Source organism: Excalfactoria chinensis, chromosome 4 (genome assembly GCF_039878825.1).
Source record: "Excalfactoria chinensis isolate bCotChi1 chromosome 4, bCotChi1.hap2, whole genome shotgun sequence".
Taxonomy (NCBI): Eukaryota; Metazoa; Chordata; class Aves; order Galliformes; family Phasianidae; genus Excalfactoria; species Excalfactoria chinensis.
Window position 1 is genome coordinate 43,397,264 of NC_092828.1, and position 25,095 is coordinate 43,422,358.

Sequence of the window (25,095 nt, forward strand, 5' to 3'; positions counted from 1 at the left end):
GCCATGGCAGCCCCATTCCCCATCGCTCCGCCTGTCTCCTCCGGTCCTTCCACAATGGTACAGCCGGCATCAGCTGCACAATGGTTCCCAGGCAGTGACAGAGCGTGATTCAGCAACCAACCTCCTCTTTCATTCCACTATCATCAGACATTTTGCCTCCCCTTTTTCTTTTCTCCACCATTCTCTTTTATGTAATTATTTAAGGGAGAACGTTGGATCCAGCTGCCCACCATTTTATTTTTCTGTAGATTATTTTTATAAGAAGCTCATCTCTTCCTTGGCACCATTTGGAATGTGGCTTAACAATACCACCTGACGTGCAGCTGGGGGAAGGTGGCTGGACAAGGACAGAGGCAGCACGGAATGGTAGGTACCTGACACTGGTGGTACCTGTGATACCACAAGTGGTACAAGATTGACCTGCTCTTGTGGGGTGGGGTGATAGATGCTTAGCGTTGCTTTAAGAATGGGGGAGCAGGAGGCAGGTTAATGGAGCAAATGGTGAACTGGAGTGGGATGGCTGCAGCCCTACATACTGTGGCTGAGAACCATTGTGTTCCTGTGGTTGGGTCTGTATAAGTGTGTGTTTGGTTGTTTCGGTGGTTTGTGAGTGGTGCACATCATGGATGGGGTGACAGTGCTTCGCCAGCTGGCTCATGTAAACAGTTGTGGTTTGCTCAGCCTCATCACTGCCTGGGGGCTTTGGGAGGTACACAATTCAGCAGCAAGGAGTACATAATGGAGTTGTATTGTCTGTGTAGAGCCATATAAAATGAGAATCAGTGAAAGAAGAGAAGGTGATGCTAAGCAAATGGAAAACTGGAGGATGTGGGTTAGTGGGCATGGTGGGGATAGGTCAGTAGTTGAGCATGATGATCTAAGAGGTCTTTCCCAACCTTAATGATTCTATGATTTTTATGACATAAGTCTTGGCCTTCAGGAAAGTGGCTGAAATGAAGAGAGAAAGGGGGAAAAGGTGCTGGTGGGAAGGATCTGAAAAGCTGTGCTGAGTGCTGTGGTATCCTGTAAGCAAGTAGTTGTCCAAGGTAACCACTGGTCTTCTGCATGACTGCCCCAGTATAAGTGAATGGAAAAGCTGACTGCATCTGATGGCACCATGTGAGCTTTGGGAGAGGTGTTTACAGCATGCTGCAGGGCAGCTGCTCTGCAAAAGAGCTCAACACTTGCTGAATGCTGCAGTGAAATTGGTGCTGCTTTGCAGGGAGATATTTTGGCAGAAAAGCTCTTGCTATAAGAAGAAATATCAGTAGTTTTTCTTCTACAGAGGGACCTAAGAAGAAATAAAACAAATGCTAATTGCCTAACAAAGTGTTAGTGTTGTGCTCCCAGTGACCCACACTGGGCATGTTCTGTGGTGTTTGTGTCTTCAATGGCTTTCAGCTCTTTACATGGGCTCCTTTTGCTGCATAGCTGCATGGTATATTCACTGCAGCCTTTCCCCCCTGTGATGTGCTCTGTGTGAGTTTTGCCAGAGATCTGTTTAAAGACAAACTAACTGTCCTTGAAAATGCAGATTTTTTGGGGGGGAGGGGAAAAAGAATAATAGCATAAAGTGGTTTGTTTTTTTTTAAAAGAGAAAAATGTAAATACCCAGGAGGAGCCTGGAATCGGGTTGTTGGACACTGAGAATGTAAGGCCAGCTTCAGGAAAAAGGAAAAGGTTGAGATGGAATGAGACGGCTTTGCTTCTGCACAGGGCTGTTATCTTTGCCCACATGTAAGCTTGCTTTGGTTTCTGTGCCCTGGGGAGGTTCTCCAAACCTCAGATCTTTAACCCTATTTCAGAATGTTGCTCTGTAGCCACCAGCCAGGAACGCTTCCACATACCCCTGCCTTGATGCTAGGAAAGGTGGCAAGGAAATACCTTTCAACTGGCTGAACTAATGGCTTTCTCCTGGAGGGAGCAGATGTGAATGACAAAGGTGATTTGACCTCAGCCATTAAACCATATTCCTTCTCCTGACCCTCAGTGAGTTGGGTGCTCACGCAGTGCTCCATCCTGCTGTTCCAGAGCATGCAGAATTAATCACAGTCCTGGTGTAATTGTTACTGTATTGAGCAGTATTAGGATTACAAACGTTTCTAAAACCTGGTTGATTTCAGTTGCCTGTCTGCCTGCTTGGTGCTAACAAATGTTCTTCTGTTGTTGGAAATGTGTGTGCTTATGGAGCTTTTTGTGAGCAGATTTTGGAAATGTGTGGGTTTTTGTTGTTTTTAATTATGATTGTTTGTTTTTAATTATTATGATTATTTTGTTGTTGTCAGTCATTGACATGTTTATAGCCATTTAGAGACTTAATAGTAATTAATCAGTTGTTATAAGGCAAAAAATCTTCCAGTAATGTTACTGTATTAAATTTGACTCTAGAAAACAAAGAGACAGCCATCAAAATGTCCCAACCATTGTGTTTGGAAATACCACAAAGCTCTCCCACAGTTTGTCATCCATTGCACAACTTGTGTAGGAGGGGGGGGAGAGGAGATGAAGCAGGCTGAAAGAAATGGGATGTTGGCATTGCTCTCTTTAAGATATCATACTTATAGTGAGATTTGGAAAGTAGAAAAACTGCACTTGCATCCCCAGCTTTAAAATTTGGTGTCTCTTAAACTCTTATGATCTATAAAGCTGGGTCAATTCTTGGGATAGTTCTTGAGTAACAAAAAAACTATTATCAGTGTGTTGATAAGCCTTTGGAACAAAGTTAAGACTAGTGTGTGTTGTTGATCTTCTTGTTTTTGTTTGCTTATGATGAGCAATCTTCTGACCGTAGACCCTCTAATTACATCTTAAGTTTATAACACCACTACTAGAAATTAGAACCTGAAGGCCTAATGATTGCAATGCTACCATAGTTGCTGCTCTGTTTTGTCATCAGGCTTCTCTGGACCCCAATACTGAACAGCTTTGCTTCCAGCATCACTGTTCTGCTGCCTTGTCACTGATTCTGTGAAACAGTGGTTTGAATGGGGCCACCTGCAAGAAAAATTAACCCTAATGAAGGGCAGCAGCTTGGAGGAGAAATGTTGCTTTTGTTGTGAGCTTCTTTCTTGCAGCACCATCTGCGTAGACAGACCTAGGAACATGTCTTTCAGAGAAACAAAAAAGCTTTTGTATTCAAGTAATGGTTTTGGTCTAAAACTGAAAGCAATGTGTAACTTTGTTGGTATAAAATGTGAGGTAGTAGATTGGTTTTCTTTTCTCTTTCTCAATGATAATGAGATACAAGGATAGATCCAAAGCAAGATTGAGTGTGGTACAGGATTTCATGACCCACAGTGTGTAGAAATTGAACAGTCCTTGAGCTGAATTGTTGTATTTCCCATTTAGCCTGATGCACCTGCTTTTGTTAGCCAGTGTGAAGGGCACTTTTGACCTGTTTTTAATATAGAAGGCCAGTAAGCTCAACTCCTAATATTTCTTAGTCTGTTTTGTTTATTCATTAAACAGCGATTCTTTGATTTCTTTTTAACTTTGCACGTGAACATACTGGTGGCAGTAGAGTGTTCTCACCTTCGTGTTGAGGGAAGGGAAGATCATTAACTTTCATTTATCTCTGGACTGAGTCTGGAGAATATGACAGAACCAGAGCCTCTTCTAGAAAAACAAAGAGCAGTACTTTTACACTGAAGTTCTTTTCCTGTCCAGGACTAAGAACATCTTCATGACTTCACGACTCTTCATAGGCTCTTGCTTGCATCACAGAGAGGTTATGGAAAATTTAGGGTACATCCAGCTCCTGGAACAGCTGCCAACTTTTTACACTGTAATAAACACTGAAAGCAGAAGGCTCTGAGGAGCAAAATTCTGGTTTCCATCAATAGCTGTTTCAGCAGGATTTCACAACAGTGGGTCAGGTAACTTGGGGGACTGTGAATTACAATTCAGGGAGCTGGGGAGTTTGCAGTTTGGATGTAAATGTTGTGGTCTTTGTCTGATAAAGCAATTGTTTTAACATATAGATTTTTGTTTATGTTCCATGACTTCCAAGATACAGTTCACTTTTCTTTGAGTTATTTGAAGACATTGCAGAACAATGCTAAGAAAATGTTGCCCACACTTTAGTGATGATCAGTGATGAATGCAGATGCCTTCTGCTTAATGCTTGTCACCTGTTTGTATGCTTGGGGTTTTGTTAGTAGTAGTTGGGCACCAGAGTGGTATGCAATTGTTCCTCTTCTTAGTTACTGTTTACTCCCACAGCTTCTTACATTTGCTGCTTACCCTTTTTCTTCAGCTTGTGTATAAGTACAAGTGCTTCATCATTTGAAGATGTTTGGTTGGGGTGGTGTTTCTGAAGAGCATCACGATTTCATAGACAGCAGCAATCCAAGGCCTTTCTTTATGCCTCAGTGTATCAACATTTCATGAAGTATTTCTGTTGCCAACTTGTGATCACAAGTCAAATTTCAGTGTAATCCCCAGGTATCATTAATAGATGCCTGTGTATAAATCGCAGCATTTCAGTGAAGGCTGCTGATGTTTGTTTCTCCAAGGAAAAATCAGAAGATCTGATCTGAAAAGACAGGATTGAAACAAGAGCAAATTACTTAAGGACAGTTTCGTGATTAGTGGTGCAATGTGTTATAACTTGGAATAGTCTGGAACATGAGCTCCTGAACAGCTGGATTTGCCATCCTTAATTATTTTTTTCATTTTTATTCTTTTTTTTTTTTCGTGGGGAGAAAAAAAAAAACCAAAACCATGACCCCTCTTTCCCATTTAAGCAACACTTCATTCTGTTTTATCTTTGGTCTTTAACCTTTCATCTTTCTGGGTAAGTTAATGGGCCATACAGATACTTCCCTGAATGCGAATATCGGGGGAAAAATCTTAAACTTTTTTGTTGTGTGACGTGCAAATATTGATGTTATGGGTTAGCTTAGTTTGCCTGTGTTTAACTCACCTAAAACCCTTCAAACCCAAATATTTATTTCTCTTTTCTTTTTATGTCTAGGGCTAGTATTAGAAAGCTGTACCAGCAGCCGGCCAGACTCCAGTATCAGCTATGGCAACCCATGCATGAAGCTGATGCCTCCAAACTATTTCCTATAGATGAGGCATAGCACATGCTGTGGTGAGTTGACAATATACTATTTAATTAAATCATATTTTTTGGAAGAATAACAGTGCCAGAGTGAATGCTGAGTATTTTTTAAATGTGAGGATAAAGTTTCAGCTTCCTGAGCATAATATTTTCTTGTTATAAGTGCCTTTTTCCAAGTATATCAATGCCGTGTTGTGCATGTTGCTATCAGATGTACTGGCAATATGGTTTTGGTGGAAGAGTGAAGACAAAAATAATAAAATTAAGATGAGAAACCTTTTCTTTTTGTTTTTGTTTGTTTTGTTGGGGTTGTGGGTTGTTTTTGTTATTGTTTTACATCTTTTTTGTTCAGGGTGAGGGAGAAGAAAGGTGATATAGTTTCTCTGTCTGTGAGATGACTGAGGAGGCATGTGAGGATTTCTGACATGTTTTCTTGCCATAAATTTCTTCCCTGCATAGAAAAACAAATTCTGAAAATAGAGATGAAAATCAAATAATGTGGTTGTTGTGGTTTTTTTAAAGCATATGCAAATCTACGAGAGTAATTTTAGGACCAAAGTTACTTATAGGATCTTTTCATTAATAGAATAGAATAGGATCATAGAATCATAATGTTTTCTCTAAGATGATTTTGGCTTACCCTTGGGATATGCACAGCTGGTTTTAGGTATCTCATGTAATGAGAAAGCAGACATTGTGAAATCCTGCAAGTCTTTAGGGTAAAAAAATTTCCATTCAAAACATGCTTATACACATTTTTCCCCCTCTTAATAACAGCTAGATGTTGACTAGTTCCTGTTACCATAATCAGTGTTAACAGAAAGTCAACAGTTGTAAATAAAAGAAACAGGTACAATTTGCTCTGTAGACTTCATGAAAGTCTTCTTTGATTTGGCTGTTATCAATGATCAAGGTCATATCCCATTTCTGAGGCTACAGTGTGTAAATTCAAGTCACCAAAATTCTCCTACTCTCCAGCAAAAGTAGAATTTCTACGGTTCTGTTTGTCTTCGTAGATTGTGCAAAGATGAACGCCTGCAGTACAAAGAGACTGGTTGGCTATAGTGGTACATAGCGAATAGCATAAGGAAGTGAGTGGTCTGATAATGTGCCATTGTCATCCTTAGCAGAACTGCTGGAAGGAAGAAATAAGAAGAAAAGATTAGGTGGTTTTATCTACATGATTCTGTTCTGGAGTAGAATATGTGAGAATGTAGTGAAAAGCAATGAATACAAGACCATTGAGAGATGTTGTGTACTGTTAGAATTTAATGTGCCTCTACTGCAGGAAACCATGTTTTTCACATGAGTAATATTTCATGAAAGAATCCCAGTCAGGATGTTTTCTCCCCTGACTTGTGGATATTCAGTGTAAGGCACTCATTTAGAACTTGAAAACTTCCCTGTATTGCCACCATGATGCATTTGAGTTCTTAAAGATTTTAAGGTCTATGGAATCTGTCCAAAAGCAGTACTTGCTAGCAAGGCAGCCTTCATCTTGATGTATTATGTTGATTCTTACAACCATGAGACTTAACTCTTTTCATATAATTGGGTTTGGCTGAGCTTTGAATTAATGAAGTGCAAAACCATACCACTGTTTTTTTTTCAGTCTTAATCTGTGTTTAGCAGCACATAGGTAATTTGCTAGTTGTAGATAATAACAGTTGGTATAAACTCATAACAACAAAATGTATGACTCATGGTAAGTACATGTTATGCAATTTTATTCTAATATAATGAATACAGGATTTTGTTAACATATCTGTGACTTATTTGCAGAGAAGTTGCATGGAATTTTGATGATATTGTGTATGTGCTAACATGATTAACCTGTAGGTGTGACAGTTCATACCCTCTCAATATGAATATTCTAAACATTGGTGAATATGTTGAAAATCCTTTTTGGAGAAGCTGAGCGAGTGTAATCCTCAGTTTTACAGGGTCTAGTGGTATATGCAAAGCTCTGTGTTCGTTTTGTCTTCATGGAACATAGTGATACTTCTGTCTACAAGCAGTGTGACTTGATCATTTGTCCCTCAGGTCACCAAGATGTCTTTGTCTGAGTGTTGTAGCTATGGATACTGTTGCATAGTATTTAAATCATTCATGTTCTGTTTGGCTGAGTTTCTCTATGAGTTCTGTGCTCACTTCTGAGTAATTTCCTCCAGCTTCATTATTCCCATCTCTATTTTTAAAGTTTTCAGTGGAGATTCAGGTTGGATGTTGGGAGAAATTGCTTTTCAGGAAGAGTGGTGAGGCATTGGGACAGGTTGCCTGGGTGGTGGCATTGCCATCCCTGGATGTGTTCAAGAATCATGGAGATGTGGCACTGAGGGACATGGCGAAGTGGTCATAGTGGGAGTGGATTGGACTTAGTGATCTTAGAGGTCTTTTCTAACCTCAGTGATCCTGTGATTCTATGAAGATGGATGATCAGCACAAACAGAAGGTTTTCAGAAACTATGTGATCAGGAGTTTGCTTGATGGTGTCTTTTTCCTCACAGATGCTGTAGGTGGAGATGTACTTGAGAAAAATTCCTTCCAAATGGCATCTTTTTGAGAGTCAAAACTGTTCAACGTATTTAAGAGAAAAACTGAGGAATGTGGGGTCTTGCTCTGAATTTACAGCTTCACAGGAAGAAAAAATTGTGCTTCTTTAGGAATATAACACTCTTTAGTATGTGTTAAGAGTTCCACATGTGATCAGATGTGGATACCATTCTGTAAAACACATGAATTCACAATAACTTGAAATCTTCAGTTTTGATATAAAAACGTTTGTCTTCTGCTTGGGTTCTCTTCAGTTAATATCATTTATTTACATATGCAAATTTGTATATTTTGCACCCAGATGTTCCTGTTTATGAAAACAAAGCTTTTATAACAGTAGAAGTTTAATAGTAAAGTCAGAAACCTGGTCCAAAACTTTGCTTTTAACTTCCAAAGAAAAAAATGGAATCTTATACTGTTCAATTAACTGTTCATATGGAAGACAATGGGCAGGAAAAGTAGCATTTGCAAAGCTATTTATTAATATTCCTTAAATAAAGTAATGAAAAAACTCTGGGATATTTTGCAATATGAAAATAAGGTAAGTGCTAGGGCCGGTGGGAACTGGGTTCATTTTGCTGGAAATGGTGTGAAAGGGAGGCCAGGCTTGATATATCCATGCAGATGAGCAAAGTACCTGAGATACAGTCATTTTGGTTTTGTAAGCTCTTAAATAATTAAGTACCTTTTAATCTTTAGAAAGTCTTGGCTTAGTATCTTGTAACCAAGGCTATGTTTTGTGTACAAAATCTCATTTCTTTCTTATTCATCTGTTTGAATGCGATATACATGAAGTCAAATTCTGAACTTCATCTAGCCAGTGTTAAACATTAAGTGAGTTTGGAAGTTACAGCAGACTTTTGTTCAACAAGCTCAGAGTGGAGTTTCTGGAGAAGCTGGTGATTTGCTTCCCTGTCATTAGCAGGAAAAGCCTGTCTATATAAAAACTGCTGCATGACAGCAAACAAGACAAAAACTTTATCTGAATGTTGTTATGCGATACATTTTAACTCCTTTTTGAAGCCAGAATTCTTTATTCTGCTGTTACTTCTCCCTCTGGTGCATATCCCTTCTCCCTCCATCCTTGGTTTGCCGTTTGATATTCCCAGTCCTTGCAGCAGGTAGGGTTCATTTTTTAATTAAGTGATACCGAAATGCAGTTTTCTCAACTCTTGCAGTATTTGTACTTTTTAACGCCCAAGGCTCAGTGACACATACATATGAGGAACTGTGAACTTCCTTTTAATAAAAAGTAGGCTTCTCATCCTTATTCCTTTAAAAATAAATAAATAAATAAATAAAGAAAATAGAGTATCTTACAGCTTGAGGCTTCAAATCATTCCAGCGCTTCCATGAAGGTTATTCATTTGTGGTATCACAAGATTTTGGGAGCATATGACAAATTTCTTTGATTTTTGGGTTTGATGTTGTTTAATAATAAAGAAGATGTCCGGCTGAAGTGCACATTCATCATCTTTCTGAATGCTTATTGAGACATGGATGTTAAAATGCAGGTGTCTGTCTTTAGGGGTTCTCCAGGTCTTTAGTGTCACTCTGCAATACTGATGACCAAATGCTTTTATTCTGCCATGTGTCAGTCTGTTCTTACTGAAAAGGAGCAAACTTAATGACCTTTATACTTCCCTGCGCCAGGTGTGACCTGTGAATGTCTCAGATGAAATGTTGGTATCTCTGCTGTATTTGTTGAGTTGCTAATGGAAACAATACCTCTGTGCCACCTGGAAGGCGAGTTCAGTGTTTGGCAGGCTCTCCTCTTAACCTTATGGAAAACATCCAGCAGCACTGCTGCAGAATATGGGAACAGTGTCAAACAAATGTCCTCTAAATCTTGGAATAGTTTTTCAGTGTCATCTGTACATGTTGTATAAAGATAATTTAAATAGCATGCAGAGGAATAAATGAAAATGCTGAATCAGAGCACAGAGAATGGTGCCAGCAAAGAGGTAGGAAGGAGACCAAGGCAGCAGTAAACTCAGCTGTGTGTATGGTCATGGCATATTAACCCATAATATACAAAGAGGTAGGAAGTAATGTGTAACCACATAAGGAAACACTTTTCTTACTTCTTCTTCCAAACTTGTTAATGTGTTGGGTTTTTTTTTGGACTCTGCACCTATTTGCGCACTGTTGTTACAACCTTTTCATTTCTCTGCCACTGAGAGCAGGTGAGAAGTCTGGCAGATGTGCACAATGGAGCTGTGGGCTGAGCTTTTTGGAGCTTTTCCCAACTCCCTGTCGATCCACAGGTTGATTCTCAGGCTCTGCTATATCCTTGTGTTGGGTGTAGACCTCTGTATGGTGGCAGGTTGGTGAGAAAAGGACCATTGCGGGGATGGTACCACCACTTCTGCATTCTTACTATGCTCTGAGGTGCTACTGAAATTTATTAGAACAACTAATCTGCCACGAGTATGAGAAATAATTATTAATTGGCCATGCTTTTAGATAGCTTTGGTTTTGTGTTTTTTAAGGATTGGAATTGTTCGGACAGTCTGTAACTTGAAAAACCCAGGTTGCTGCTTTCAGTGGTGATTAACTAAATGTTTGGTGATGAAAAGTGAGAACAAGATGAGATACTCTAATGATTACTTCCATTGAGCTCTCCAGTATTCCAGGAATTAAACTGTGTCTTGGTTGGTTAATATTTTTGGTGTTTTATTATTATTATTATTTATTTTAATTGATTTTTTTAATCTTTTGTGTATTATCTGTTGCCATCTTCAACGCTTCCTGCCTCCTTCCTGCTTTATGATCTCTTTTCTAGGTAGTTAATGTGAATAAAAAGTTTTACTTCCAGAGCAAATGATGGCTTCTAGTTGACATTAGGTGCAGCTACTGCTCCTATCCCAGGAATAAAAATATTCTGCGTGTGCAGACTCATTGTAAGTCTGCAGGGGCTTTGAAAGCACTGTGACTGCAAAGCACCCTGAGGAGGAGTTCTGGTTCTGAGTGGTTAAGAAGTCATTGCTAAAGGTTATGTTTGTACAGCAGCCTATGGAGTAATTTACCTTGTATACAGTTTTGTGTTTACATGGCTACTATCCCAGGTTAGCTTGTATAGATCGATGCAGTATATGATACAGAGACTTTCCTAATCCACTTCTTTTCTGTGTTTGTTTCTGGAAAATCACAGCTTGTGTTAGGCTGTACTTACCAGGGTTACTTCTTTGGAGCGGTGTGTGGGATGGAGTGGGCTGAGCAGTGGCATAGTGGATGCTTCTTGCTTTGACCCACCAGCACTGCAACAATAAGCATGGGGGGAAGAAGGATGGGAGGATTTGCTTCCATTCTAAGCTGCTAGCACTGAAGTAAAGAGAGTGTGGCAAAGATCAGGGAGGAATTTATTTCCATGTGTTTTGTAGCATGGACGTGAAGATTTTTGTTGGTTGTACATCAGATGACACGTTGAGGTATCTGCCATTTAACTCCCCTGCCCTATGCCTAGCTCAAACACTCTGTGGACAGCCCACCACAGAAACCAGTGTTTGAAGAATGACTTGTGTATTTAAATAAGAGCTTAAAGATAAAAACAAGTGAAACTTCTAATGCTGTTCTTCCTGAAACAAAGAAAAAAATTAAAAGAAAGGAAAAAAAACTGGAGCTGTTCCTGAAATAGATCTGCATGGGGTAATTGTGTATCATAATCCTACTTACGCATCTGCATTAATTTTGTTAGATTTCAGTCATCCATGTGTTGATGGATATTTTTATGGCATTGTGAAAGCTTAATTTGCTGCTGTGCTTAAAATTAATTTTATTATCAAGCTTCAGAAGGGAATATGGCAGATGTCTTTCAGTAGAGTATGGCAAGAATACCTGTCTGTACAAATTTCAGTGATCTATAAATAATAAAACCCATGCTTTCAAGATGTTTCTTAGATTAAGGAGCAAACATACAATGCAATCCTCTGTTGTTTTTTTTCTTCTGATATTCTGAAGAAATACAGGCGTAGAGGTCATTGTGGTTCTGAAATTTTTTTACGTGGCCACTGTTGGCTGAGATGAGGTATAGGCTCCAGTCCTCAGTGTAACTCTATTGACTTCTCTATGGGAAACTGGTAATCACAACCTGAACCTCTGATTAATCAGCTGAGGCAAGTGTTGGGTCAGCTGTGGGAGCACAGGTGAAGGTAATTCAGCTGTGCTCCTGGAAGGGGTGGAGCTTGACTCCACCTCTCCTAGACTTCATTTAAGGGCTGACCACAACTAAGGCAGCATCTCTTTGAGATTGCTCCTTTGTGGAGATTGGATAGCCAGCCTCAGCATTTTCCAGCCAGACTGAAGGCATCCATATTGGTGAGTTTTTCCTATAGATATCATTTGGATATCTATCACCATCTTTCTTGCATTATTCCCATCTTTTGTATTATTCCACCTTACAAATTCACTATTTGATGTTTTACAGTAGCTGTCATTTGCGTTCTATTGGCTCAGTTTAATATGCCTGTTCACTCATTACCAGGACTATTGGGAAAAAAATCACTTGAATCTTAGTACAGATGCGACTGGTGAGCTTGAGAGTTTATTGGCCTGACAACAATGATCTGTACACCAGGCAGTCAAACCAGTTAACTGGTAGTGGAACCTTGGTGGGATCGTGGAAATGGTGTGAGCACAAACAGCCTGGATGTGTCTTTTTTGCTGATGGCAAATGAGTGGTGAGGTCCTTTCTCATAGCTTCTAGGCTGCCAGACCACTCTTATTGCTACTTTATTCTGGTCAATGAATGAAAAACTTAAAGTGTGACTCAAATTTTAAATGTCATTATAAATGTGTGTGCTTTTTGACACGATTGGATTCCGATATTTTTAATAAACTGCAAGTAAAGCTATGGATTCCTCTTCCCTTCCCTCCTTCCTCCCCTCCAAATACCTTTTTCAGTAGCAAGGGGAATGTTTCCCATGCTGTCTTGTGTTTTTATCACTGGCAGTATTGCCTTACCTGGTGAGTGCTGTGGTTTTTGGGATTTTAAATCGTAGAATCATAGAATGGCTTGGGTTGGAAGGGGATCAAGGATCATCAAGCTCCAACCCCCCTCCACAGGCAGTGCCACCAAGCTTCACATTTAATACTAGACTAGGACAGGCTGCCCAGGGCACCATCAAACCTGGCTTTGAACACTTCCAGGAATGGGGCAGGACTGGACTCTTTACTTCATGGATTAGAAGCTTGCACAACTAGAGGAAGCCATAAAGAAAAGTCATAATTAAATTTCACTTGAGTAACCTTCAAAATCCTAGCTGAGCCATGCTATCCAAGACTTGGGAGTAAAGGCACACCAAACGCACTTGACTTGCAAGTCCTTGAGCAAGTGCTGTATGTATGTTTTCCCCCCACAGTAAGAGTACTTTTTGACTGGTTCCTTAATTTATGTGAATTCTCTATTGTGCAACTTGTAAGAGATCGGAACAGCTCAGAGCAGACTTCGAGCTGGTTCAAACTAGATCTGTTGGATATGTCCAAAGGAGCAATGGTGATTTATGGCAGGAGAGAGTACGGTCCACTGGTGACCCCAGCTCCTGCTTTAACAAAGTGAAGGCAGTAGTAACCGCTAATAAAATGACAATAATATCATAGTTAGAATTATTTCCTAGAAATCTCTTAGAACAGTCTCTAAATCAAGCAGTTGACAGTTGGACTAGTTGATCTTTGTGGTTTTATCCAACTTTCATGATTCTGTCACATGTGACCCCCATATTTATTTATTTTACAGCAGAGAAAAAGTGTGGGGGGGAAGTAATAAACTGTCAATCTTCTGTCAGAATTTGACTGTCAGCAACAAAGCCCTACTTGAATTGTAAGTGCTGATCACTCAAATCACAGTTTAAGCTCTAACCTCATACCTGACTGTGCTTCAGAGAAGGTTTCTGGTTCTCAGAAAGCTCATTTTCATCATCTTTAAGCAGAAATCAGTGCTGTACTTAGCAGGTGGATGTATATGGAAAAAGAGAAAAAGAAGAGCTAAGGAAATGAACTGTGCACAAACAAGGCCCATCTCCTGAAGCATGACAAATGCTACTTCATGATGGCTGTCTTTGTAGAGCAACTTAACCTACAGTTTCATGTGTATTCCCCCTCATCGGGAGGGTGTTTGGCCTCCCCTGACCCATCCTGCAGGATTACACAGCACACTTGGGTCTTCTGCTGACCTTATCACATGAGCTCCTTCTGACCAACCGCCACCACTGCTTGCTGCTCCAGATAAACAGCTTTGCAGACTGCCTGCAATTTAAAAAACGCTTGTATGAAAACAAATGTCATTTCAAAAGAGCTCTGTTAGTAGTGAGATACAGACACGTTCTGAGAATATTCTTCTAAATCATTGTTTAGAAGGATTTTTACTGTCAGACCCTTTATCTGTTGTACTAAGAAACTTTTTTTGCATGCTTATGGTGGTGGTTAATGCCTTAGATCTCAGCAAGTCTAAAATGCTAGATGTGGTTACCGCACACTTCCATACATGATGGCAGCTCCCCTTACATACCTCCTGAATGTACTTGCACCACATGAAGAGTAGGGGGTGGGGGAGAAGAATCCTGGCCTCTACAGCTTTCCTTTGTTCCTCTCCTGCTTTCTGCAGGTGTCAGCAGAACTGTTTTGGCTTCATTCCAGAACTCAGTGCAAGGGTGAAGAAGCAGAAGCTTTTTTTAGTATCAGTCACCAGGATTAGCAATTTTGTGCTTCCTTATCTAAAAAGCTCCTTTATTTAATCAGTTAAATCTGCAGTTTGTTGCAAAGCATAATCATAGTGATGTTCAAAATACTTTTGCCTCTGCCTAGTTCAGAAATCAGCATTTGTTTTACTTTGTTCACTGGTTGCTGTATCTTTGTCTAGTAAGAGAAAACAGCCAATGAAAAACCAACTTACCTTTCATTATTGCAAAATTTCTTCAGCTGGCTTTTTCATTCCCTATGGACACTTGCTTTAAACACCTGAAATTATTTTTTCTTTCAACCCTTATGTTTCAATGTGCAATTTTCTTTTGGAGTTAAGATCTGTTTCAGAGAGAGAGTGCCATAAGTGCCTTCTGTTTGCTTATTGAAGTGAATGCATCTGTCTTTTCGGACCTTTGTGCTGTAGCACTGAGCTACATTTTAGAAAGGCTAAATTACTGCTTCAAAGGATGAGCATATGGGAAGAATACTAGCAGACATGGCATAAATGTAGCAAGATGGAGGCAGAATTAATAACCGTAGTTAATGGCACCATTATCTTTCTGATTTATTTTTCTGATAGAGCAGTTCACTCATAGCACATGAATACTTTGTAATGTCGGTAACGCCTCAATGGATGGAGAGGTTTTTCATGTTGATTATAAGTCAACTTCATATTGTTTATAGTAATTTTGGTGAATATGTAACTGTTTAAATAAATAAACAAAATGCATTTATACTCACGCAAGTAGCACTGGTGTAACTCCCAGGAGACTTCCTGAAATTGCATTAATGAAACTTTGGTCTTTATTGCCACGTATGAGCATTAAAAAATGGTATTGAGAGAGTTACAAGCCATTATGTTATATTCAACAGTGAGTAATACTACGGCAAAATAATGTGATATTTATGTCTAGAATCTTTATTCCTATAGTAGAAAGAGGTATATAGGCTCTGAGCTGTTAGTTTAGAAAGTAATCAAAATGATCAAGATTTTCATTGCAGCTCTTGCTATTGGTATTATATGGATTGATGTTAAATGTTGCTCTATAGTATGTGATATGGGCATTTTCTTTCATTTAGGGTGAGGTCCCAAATGCTTATCAAAAATAGCAGATATTGCCATTAAATTTTGTGTGCTTGCTGCTGACAGATGTCATGTCTTTGGTATTATGCTCCTTATATGGTACTGAGTCCTTAATTTTTTCAGGCTAAACTTCAGTTTTCTACTGATGACATTTCTGTACTGCATACAGTATGGAATTATTCATTTAAAACAAAAACAAGCTATGTTGGTGTTTGCAGCTTTCTCTTGTGAGATGTGAAACACAACAAATTAGCAGTATTCAGGCCTCCTTCCTCAGGGTGCAGAGCTGGACCTTTTCTGTGCACACATGCTATTTTGCACTGTTCTACATGCTGTAGAGTTGCACGGTTTAATTTCTTAGCTTCATGCATATTCACTATTACCTCTATGCTTTGGTTTGTCAGACTTGTTATCCAAACAGAATTGTTATCCAAACAGCAAATCATAGTTGGCTTTCTGTACTTCTGTTTCTGGGTGTTTTTTGTCTGTTTTTTTTGTGTTGTTCTTGTGTTTGTTTTGTTTGTTTTTTGTTCGTTCGTTTGGTTGGTTGGTTTTTTGGGGGGGAGGCGCATTAGGAGACATAAAACTAAGTCATTTGATTTGTCTTTGTGTGCAGTAGGTTCATGTGTGTTTGTTCACCAAGTGTTTGGTAGTGAAATCTCATGTAACACTTTGTAGTGAAAAGAGGAGGAGAGAATGGGAAGGTGCTGGAGAGCAAATACTTTGAATGTTTGTTCATTTGACTTGATTTCTGAAGACCACCGCTGCTTTCCCAAATGCTTGGCAGGAAGTTGTACAAGTACAGGGGAACTTTTGTCAAGATGTATTGTTTTAGCCTGAAATATTTATCCTCTTAGAGGATTTCAACAGATTCTATGGTGATTTAACTTTTCTGAGGAGCTTCTGATGTACAAACAGACTGGAGGGTGTGATGAGGTGGGATGGCTGATTTTTCCTTTTATTTGTTATTTGAAGATGAACCCGGAGTTCTGTCTTTATTTGCATACGTTCCATAAGTGGCAGAGCATAAGCTCATAGAACATATTTACAGAAGATTTAGGGACTAGGATTTGAATCAATACCTGCTTTGACAATTTGCTACATCAAACAGAAGCAGGTTATTTTGCTTAATTCCTTTATTACAGAATCTGTCCCATCTTCAGCATTATATGCTTTCTAGTCCTAAGTTTTCATCCAAGCAACACACTTAGGAAAGTATTTTATATCATTACCAGATTAAGGGAAGAGTGCACTGTCTAGAGTTGTACAAAATTGCAAGAGAGACTTACTACAAATTCCATTTTGGTGTCTTGGTGCACTGCTCTATTTTCCAGGCTGGAAGTTGTGTCAGTAAGACGTATAGTATATAGCGAACAGGACAGTTCTGCATGGAGGCTAATTTTTCAATCAGTATTTCAGTGATGGCATATTGCCTCTTCTTAGCTTTAGTGCAGGGAAACAAGCACAGGATTTAGAATAGTGGGGATTAGCAAGATGCATATGAAATTATCTTGTAAGAAAGCATCTTAAATTGCTGGCTTGCCATTCAGAGTTCATTTTTCTAATATGCTTATGTTAACAGTTTTATAATTAATCTTCATTTAAAATTATAATAATTTCCTTTTTTGCTCAAGCATAACAAAGCACTTAAACCAGCTTTTACTAAGCCTTATATCAATCCTGAAAAAATGAGTATTACTGCCTCTATTTTATGGTTGGGTGCACAGAACTGAGGGTCAGTGCGTTGCTCTGGGGTGACAGCAACTGTCTGGGTTGCTCCAGGACACTTCTCCACCATGGACTGTAGTATTGTCAGGGCATTATGTTATGATTTATACTACCCTGTAGTGGGCAATCATGAATGCAGTCCAGGATCCTTTGCTGGCAAAATGCTCAGGATAATTTATGACTTTTTCAGCTCACCTGCAGGACAGGACAAGACATTCTGAATCCTGGCTGGGATCTGGCATTTAGAACCAGCCTCTGACAAGCTGTCCAGCCTGAGTTTGAAGGATTTCAGGTCACTACAGCTCCTCAAAACAATTCCCATTTCCTTTGAGCAAAAGCTTTGTACTTGGTCTCTTTGCAAAGTTTTTCTGTGTGGGAGGTATGTGGCATGAAGAAAAAAAAGCAATCCATCATCAATTGTATGTGAACCCAGAGAAAATGTGTGTTTTCCATGTGGAAGAAGACAGAACTCATGATGCATTTAACAAATAATAGGAGTAGGCTTGCTGGACTAAATATATCAGAGTACTTGACTGAGGGGTTAAGTACACAGAAACTGTCTATCACCGACCAACTTAAGCAATATATCCTAACCTGCAGCAGAGTGGTTTCCTTCTGGTGCTGTCACAGTATTGCTGCAGTACGTGTGAACCTCAGCAATAAAGAGGTCAGTGCCATTTGCTTCCATCACCAGCTTACACCCTCAGGGCTTGAAAAGGGCTTCTACATTTACTGCCATGCCTGCTGTTGTGTGGTATGTGTAAACTTTCTGATATGTTTAGTAAATTCAGGACTTTGAGCTTATAAACTAAACTTCTGACTTGAGTGAGGACTCTGTTTCCTGTAATTTTAATATGAAAACAGAATTTTGACTTTGAGTATTGGACCTTTGTGACTGTTGGAATTTCCATTGCTTACCATAACTAAGCAATATTTGGCACTAAATGGAAGTGTTCAAGGAACGTTTAGACATTGTGCTGAGGGACGTGGTTTAATGAGAACTATTGGTGGTAGGTGGATGGTTGGTCAGCATGATCTTGTTGGTCTTTTCCAACCTTGGTGATTCTGTGATTTTATAATGGAATTTGTGTTCAAGCTTGCTAATATCTGACAGTGGAGGTGGTGTTTAGTATCTGACTGCAGTGGAAGGAGAAAAGCATTGAGAGGCTATAAGAAAGAAGGGGACAGACTCTTGTGATAGGGCAAGGGGAAGTAGTTTCGGACTAAAGGAGGGAAAATTTAGACTGGACATAATGAAGTTTTATACAATAGAAGCGGTGAAACACTGGCACAGGTTGCCCAGAGAGGTGATGGAAGCCCCATCCCTGAAGACACTCAAGGTCAAGCTGGATTGGACTCTGAGCACCAGATGTAGCTGTAGGTGTCCCTGTTCATTGTAGGGGTACTGGACTAAGTGGCCTTTAAGGGTCCCTTCCAAGTCAAGCAATTCTATGGCTGTATGATTAAAATAGTGCTCTGAGATCATTGTTTTGGGAGTGAGCAGAAAGATAAGGAGTTTTCTTAATAGGGATAGATATAACCATGTTGCTACTCTGTGCTATTAGTGGAGGAGAAATATCTCTAGTCAGTCTCTATCAGTATGTCAACCTGAAAGCGAGAGAAGCTAGATAATCACCCAGTGGGAATTGGAACTGAAGAAATTCTAAATTAGGGATATTCATCAACGTTGTTAGTCCTTTGTTTTTCAGTTTTGATTTGAAAAATAGTAGCATCTGTTGACTATTTAATTCATTTACAGTGTTCTATCCTCTGTTTAATTTCTTGTTGCCATCAGTGCCATTTCTGAACCCAGTGCTCCCCCCAGGGCTGAATGGACAGCTCAGCTTAACGAGGTACATGAGTGCATACCTAATTTTAAGCAACTGAATCATCCTTAAAATCTAAACTTTAAGCAATTGAACGGTGCCCTAGTCAGAGTATCCAGGTGCTGAAGTACAGCATTACACATATTACTGCATGATTCTTGAATATATAAAAATCAAATTGCAGGGCAGGAAAACATATTTCCACAGACAGAAAACAGTTCTTTCTCCATGGGCTGCTCCTATGTGCATGTGTATTTGCATCAGTTTTCTTCACATCCAGAGATACTGGTGTGTTTTGGGCTGAAATTGACAGGCTTGTGTTATCCCTGCTTCCCCATATCAGAGACAGAGTGACAAAAAGGGCTGAAGTCTGAACTAGATACCTCATTATTGGATACCAGACAGTGATTATCCCATCTGTGCAGGTTTACAGCTGGGATCTGGGTCATATGAAACCCTCCTCCTTCTATCCAGAAGCCCTCTGATGATTTGAGCTTCAGAGCAGCTGCCCAGAGAGGCTGTGGAGTCTCCTTCTCTGGAGATATTCAGGGTCTGTCTAGACACACTCCTGTGCAACCTGCTGCAGGGGACTGCCTTAGCAGAGAGTTGGGCCCAGGGGATCTCCAGAAGTCCTTTCCAATCCCTGTGATTCTATGAACTTTTTTCATGATAAAGAGAGCACTGCACTCTGTTCATCTTCATTTCTGCAACCTCTTCCACTCAGAGCATTCTAAACAGCAATGGCAGTAGCAGTGCTGACAGATCCTGGTTAATCCATCTGTGTGTGGCAGGTGTTGTCTTACCCATTTATACATACTCATTATCTCATGGACGTCTCTTATATAAGGTGCATCTCAAAGGACAGTGATGGCCATTTTTAATTGCTGGCTCAAGTGCTGACTGTTGCTTTTGTGATCCTTTAAATACATTCCCCGTGCATATATCACATAGCACAGCATTCAGTGCATCATTACTGTATTGCCCAGATTGCTGCTGTCTGTGGCTGTGACTATGGTGCTGTGCACAAGCAGCTGTTGTGTACAGGCACTGTGCTGCTGGCAGGAGGGGACCTGGCTCTTCTGCTCAGAGTGCTTCTCCTGCTGATTGCTCCGCTGCTGTTGGAGTATGCAACAGTGGTCAGAAAGGGTTCCGTCTGGTACATTCTGCATCTGGAGCTCCCACTGTGCCTTACCATTTTGTAGTGGCTATGTTCTGTCAGAGAAGAGCCACTGTCTTACCATCTTCTGTCACAAACTGGATTTTATCTGTATTGACCTTAATATTTTCTGCTTGGACTGTGGCCATCTCCAGCTTCAGCCACTCCCTGGAGTTACCGTGTCATCAACTATGAAGTGCATGCAGGCAACACCTTCACATTTTGCTGCACTCCAATGTAACAGTGCTTTGTTGGATGATTTGATTGCCGAAAATAACTAGATGGAAAAACATCTTGGTTTTGGTGGTGTTGTTTTGTTTTGTTGCGTGTTTGTTTTTTTCACCAAAGGGTTCGGATGATTATCTGCTTTGATAGTGTCTGCACAGATTATTAAATATGTTTTAAGCAAAACGTCTGGCATGAGAATCACAGAATCACAGAATTACCCAGGTTGGAAAAGACCTTGAAGATCCTCAAGTCCAACCGCAGCCTAACCATAGTACCCTAACTCTAACAACCCTCTGCTAAATGATATCCCTAGGAGAGGGGTATGAGAAGGGAGGACTCATCTCTTGGGATAGCCTTGTTAAGTCTCTGCAATCCAGGTAGATCTCTATCCTGCTATGTGAATCTTCAGTTTTTCCAGGCTGTCATCCCATGGTGTGGGTTTGTTTGCTTCAGCTGCAGGTCCCTCCTTTCCCCAGCTCTGTACATACATCTCCCTCCATCTGTCACCGGAAAGGACATATTTCTTCAGCCTTGTATGACAGTGGTGACTCAGTGGTTGATGTATTTCTTGGGCTTACTCAATAATAATTTTTCTTCCCTAAGATTTCTGGGCATTGTGTAATCAGCTGTTCTTTGATCCTGTGCATCTTCAATTACAGTAAGCTTATAACATAAAAGAGAACTGAGGAATGCCTTTGTTCTTGGTACTCATTTCTGATGGAGAATTTTACCAGGGGCTCTTCCATTATCTCCATATGTTACAAACACAGTGGTCAAGTTGGTTTTAAGTACTTGTGATACCTTTTTCAGCTGCAGGATAGAAAAAGATTTTTAACTGAATTACTTGAAAAGCATAGGTATTTTGCCTGCATGTTAAAGTGCTGTTGAATTCCATTCTTTCATCACACTTACAGGTTTCCTGACCCTGTTGTTCAGTTCAGAAATGAAGTCAAACGCTCTGAAGTATCCCTAAGAAGCCTGGCTTATATTGCTTGCACTGCCTTGGAAAGTACATTTGTGATTCAGTTATTTCCATGTACAGAGGGTACCTCTGGTAGAGAGAGTAATGGCAACCTATGAATGCCTTTTGTCTGCCCTCTTAAATGCTGATTTGAAATGCACTCATTTTATGGTGCTTGATTGCATCTGAGCACAGCCAGCAATGTGTAGATCTGTCTGTGTTACTAGCTCTTGTGTGGGAGAACAGCCCTTTGATTTTCAGTGTTTTTGTTGCCTTTCTGTATAATAAACAGGTTCTGGGTGGTTCTGTCCCATTACCATGTCTCTCTTCAATTCATTCCTGGCATCTATTATTCTATGTGTACTTCAACCAAAGTACTTTCTGCTTCTCCCACCTTGAGCCTCCTTTGTGCTCCTGGTTGGTCAGTGTGGGGCCTTTGGTCTTTTTTTAACTTACAGTAGGCTCTGCATCTACACATAGCATTTTGCAACCCAGCGCTCCTGAGACCCCCCCCCTCCCCCCCACACCTCATAGCTATAATTATTTTTAATTTTCAACCTGAAATTATTCTTTTCATGTCAGATTTGTCACATATTCATCTGTTCTTTTCTCAGGCACAAAGTAATGAAAACTAGTTCAAAACCAGTATTAAGTACCTTTATTGCCTGGGGAAAAGAAATCTGTCTCTAGTACAATTTCTTCAAGTGCCAAGTTTCTTCTTAACAACTTTATGGATAACAGCAAAGGCAAACATGGGCAAAGAGAGGAACATTCTACTAAATGTAAATATTTTGGTGTTGTATATATCTGATAATAGTAGTTGTCTCAATACAAGCAGCAATGTGCTGTGATTGCTCTAGCTGTTGCTGGACAAGGATGCTAAGTAAAAGCTCTTTGCATTCTGTTCTTCTGCCTTTGTGTTCACTGCAAGGGTCTATCATGGGTATAAAGTTAGACTGTATCCAGGCTAGTTCATGGGTAGACATGATGACTGCTGCTGCCCTCAAATGCTTCCTTACCCCCAAATCTTAGGAGCTGTGCTGCAGCCTGTATGCAAAAAAAACCCTGTATTAAGCATAGAGTGCTAATACCTTTGATTATGTTCGCGTCCTTAGGACTAAGGTAAGTTGCTCTGTACTGTCTTTTAGTTCACAGAATGGCTTCGAATGGAAGGATCCCATGATATCATTTATTAGATAGCTCCTTTAAAATAATCACATAAACATTTTGCTTTCCAGTCTGCAAGAAGAAATATGTTCTTTATTTCTGTGTTTATTTAACTAATTTTAAAGCAACATCAGTCTCTGCCATCCATCTAATCTTAAGCTCTGCTGGCTTCATTCGTTGTCTTCTACTGCTAAGTGGTAAAGAAGAGCCTCGTTTTGTGACCTTGCTGTTTCAAGGAGTAACCAAAAGAAATGGGATGTGATGAAACTTAGGCTTAGGGCATCCCTTGAGCTACACAGGAGAAAACAACATGCATGTAAGTGTGTTATGTCTGTAGTCTCATTAGTCCAGCTGGGGCATTTGGGATGGAAGGGTGTGTGGAGTGGTAGCTGACTGACTAGCAGACAGATGTCAAGACAAAATGAGTAGAAACAGCGTGGGTTTTTGTGAACTTTCTTTTTTTACTGATACAAGCTTTTGTACCAAAAATGTATGAAGAAACGATGTATTAATGTAGCTGTGTATTTGTAAGTCAGTAGTGGCAGCTGCTAGACCAGGCAGTCTCTCTACTTTTGTCCCTCCTTTTTCTTTGAGAAGATGAGAGGAAGAACATTGGAATCTCATTATATTTCTTGTTTCTGTTTATTTCAGATCTGGGAAGAGCTGTTTTTTTCGCTCTGGTAATTGGGTTATGTATTCTGAAAGGCCAATTTATTTGTGTGATTAATAGTCTGTTGTGACAAACTCTATCTGTAAGAAGTGCATGGAACATGCTGCATTTTCATGTTGGAATAACTACCGTTTGGTTTGCTCATCTATAAATACAGTCTCATGTAGAATATGCAGATGTCACATTTCAAGCACAAGATAATCATCAGCAGTTGGTAAAAAATAGATATTTCCATGGTAACAGTTGCTAAATTAAACAGTGAATCAGTGCCTTCTCCCCTATTCCAGTCCAGAAACCTCCCTTGCTTTAGATCACACATACTGGTGATGAATAAAATAATCATACCTGTTACAAATGAGTAAATTCACCGTCGTGTGTGTAAAGAGCATTTTGAGCAAGAATTAGCAGTAATTCATTGCTGCTGACAGTACTGGGCATCAGCATTTTACATCTGCACTTTTGCAGCTCTCCATAGGCCCTGTCCAATAGTCAGGCCCCTTCCATGCCTGCTGTGGAGTTGTTGTAATTGTATTTCAAATGGTTTGGAAAAATCTTCTGGTCTAGACTTAATTCTGACTGGTCTTCCCAGCCTCTGCTTGGGGGGAGTGGGGGGTAGGGGGTTGAAAGATATCTTCATGATGGCCTTTCCCTTGACTCTGTTCTGGGCTGATCAGGGGGCTGCTCATATGTTTCCATACTCAGTCAGCCTGCCCACATAATGGCCTATACCTCCAAGCTGCAAGAAAGGATGGATATTTTCCTGCAGTTTTCCCCTTGTTGTCTTTGTGTCACCTTGTCTACCTGTTACAACAGCATTGCATGTAGAAGTTAAATATGTATATACATATACCTGTATGACTTCCCACTTCCTTTTTCACTGTCACCAGAGAAAATCTGATGCTTTTCTTTGGATCCTACATCAATATAATTGCAAAAAGAATGAGGGTTTCACGAAGAATAACAACCTACAGTTTTGTTTATTGTGGTTTCTACTTTTGTTTGAGGTTCTGATGGTTTGGATGAGACAAGCACTTTGCAAACAGACATTGCAAGATGCATCTAAGGACTCACAGAGCTGAGACAGAATTTGCTTGAGGGTATTATCTGTGTTTTTGTCATTGATGCCTTATTGAATGTGTCTGCTGCAACACATGTATAGGTAGGTTTTAAAATTCATGGAGGAAAATGAGTTCCTTTGAGAGGAAGGGGGAACCTTAGAGATTGGCAGTGGGAAATAGAATTTGTGGGTTCTTGTTATATGTTTACAGTGTCTTGGGGCAGATGGTGAATACTTCCTCTTGCCAGGTATACCTTACTCCACAAGTACTCCTAGTGTTGAGGAATTTACAAATAAAATGCCTTTCGGTGAAAGGAGATCAGCTTCCAATCTCCATGCTCAGATGTTCTTTTGCTTAGAGTTCTTAGACAGGAGACGTACCAGAGCTCCTATAGCTTAGGGTAGGATGCTGTGAAAGAAAAAAGAGATCTTGGCATTTGGTGGATTAACATGGGTTATATTTGCAATAACTTTGTTTTTAGTGGTATTTATGAGTGGGAGAGTGAAAATGGCAAAGGACAGATATCCTTAGATTACTGTGATCAAACTTTCTGAAAAATTTCCACCTCAGGAGGATACTGGATGGTGTACAAGGAATCATTGGCAGTTTTCAAATGGGAGATACTGAGAAAGGATTACAAGTCAACAGGTTTCCTAACCGCAATGTGTATCATCCATGTGGGCCATCTGAGAAGTTCTTTTCAGGTTTTGTCACTCAGCTCCTATGCGTTTTTTTTCTGATTTTGAGAAGAGTTGCTGCTATACTTTCCCCCTGACTACTCTCAAAGCAGTTTGTGTTTCAGTGTCTACCTCATCTCACAACCGCTAGAGGAAAGTAGTCTGTGTAAGGCAGAAAGAGACCTTCACTACTGTGTTAGCTGGAGAGAGAACAGGCATGAGGATTGCCTTTTTCGACCACGTG

General features: G+C 40.0%; 1 protein-coding gene across 11 annotated transcripts in view; it reads left to right on the plus strand.

Annotated features, from left to right (window-relative positions):
* The window catches only part of MAPK10 (mitogen-activated protein kinase 10), a 97,242-nt gene continuing 72,147 nt past the window's right edge, over positions 1–25,095 (plus strand). For 2 of the 11 annotated variants that reach the window (XM_072336432.1, XM_072336426.1), the window contains exons 1-2: positions 43–366; positions 4,976–5,095. Coding sequence is in view for 2 of the 11 variants with exons in the window: in XM_072336435.1 (XP_072192536.1) it covers positions 364–366 (3 nt within the window). In the remaining 9 variants the exon portion in view is untranslated. Of the gene's footprint in view, positions 367–4,975; positions 5,096–25,095 lie in introns of all 11 variants that reach the window. The other 9 variants (XM_072336424.1, XM_072336430.1, XM_072336431.1 and 6 more) reach the window with 7 other exon arrangements.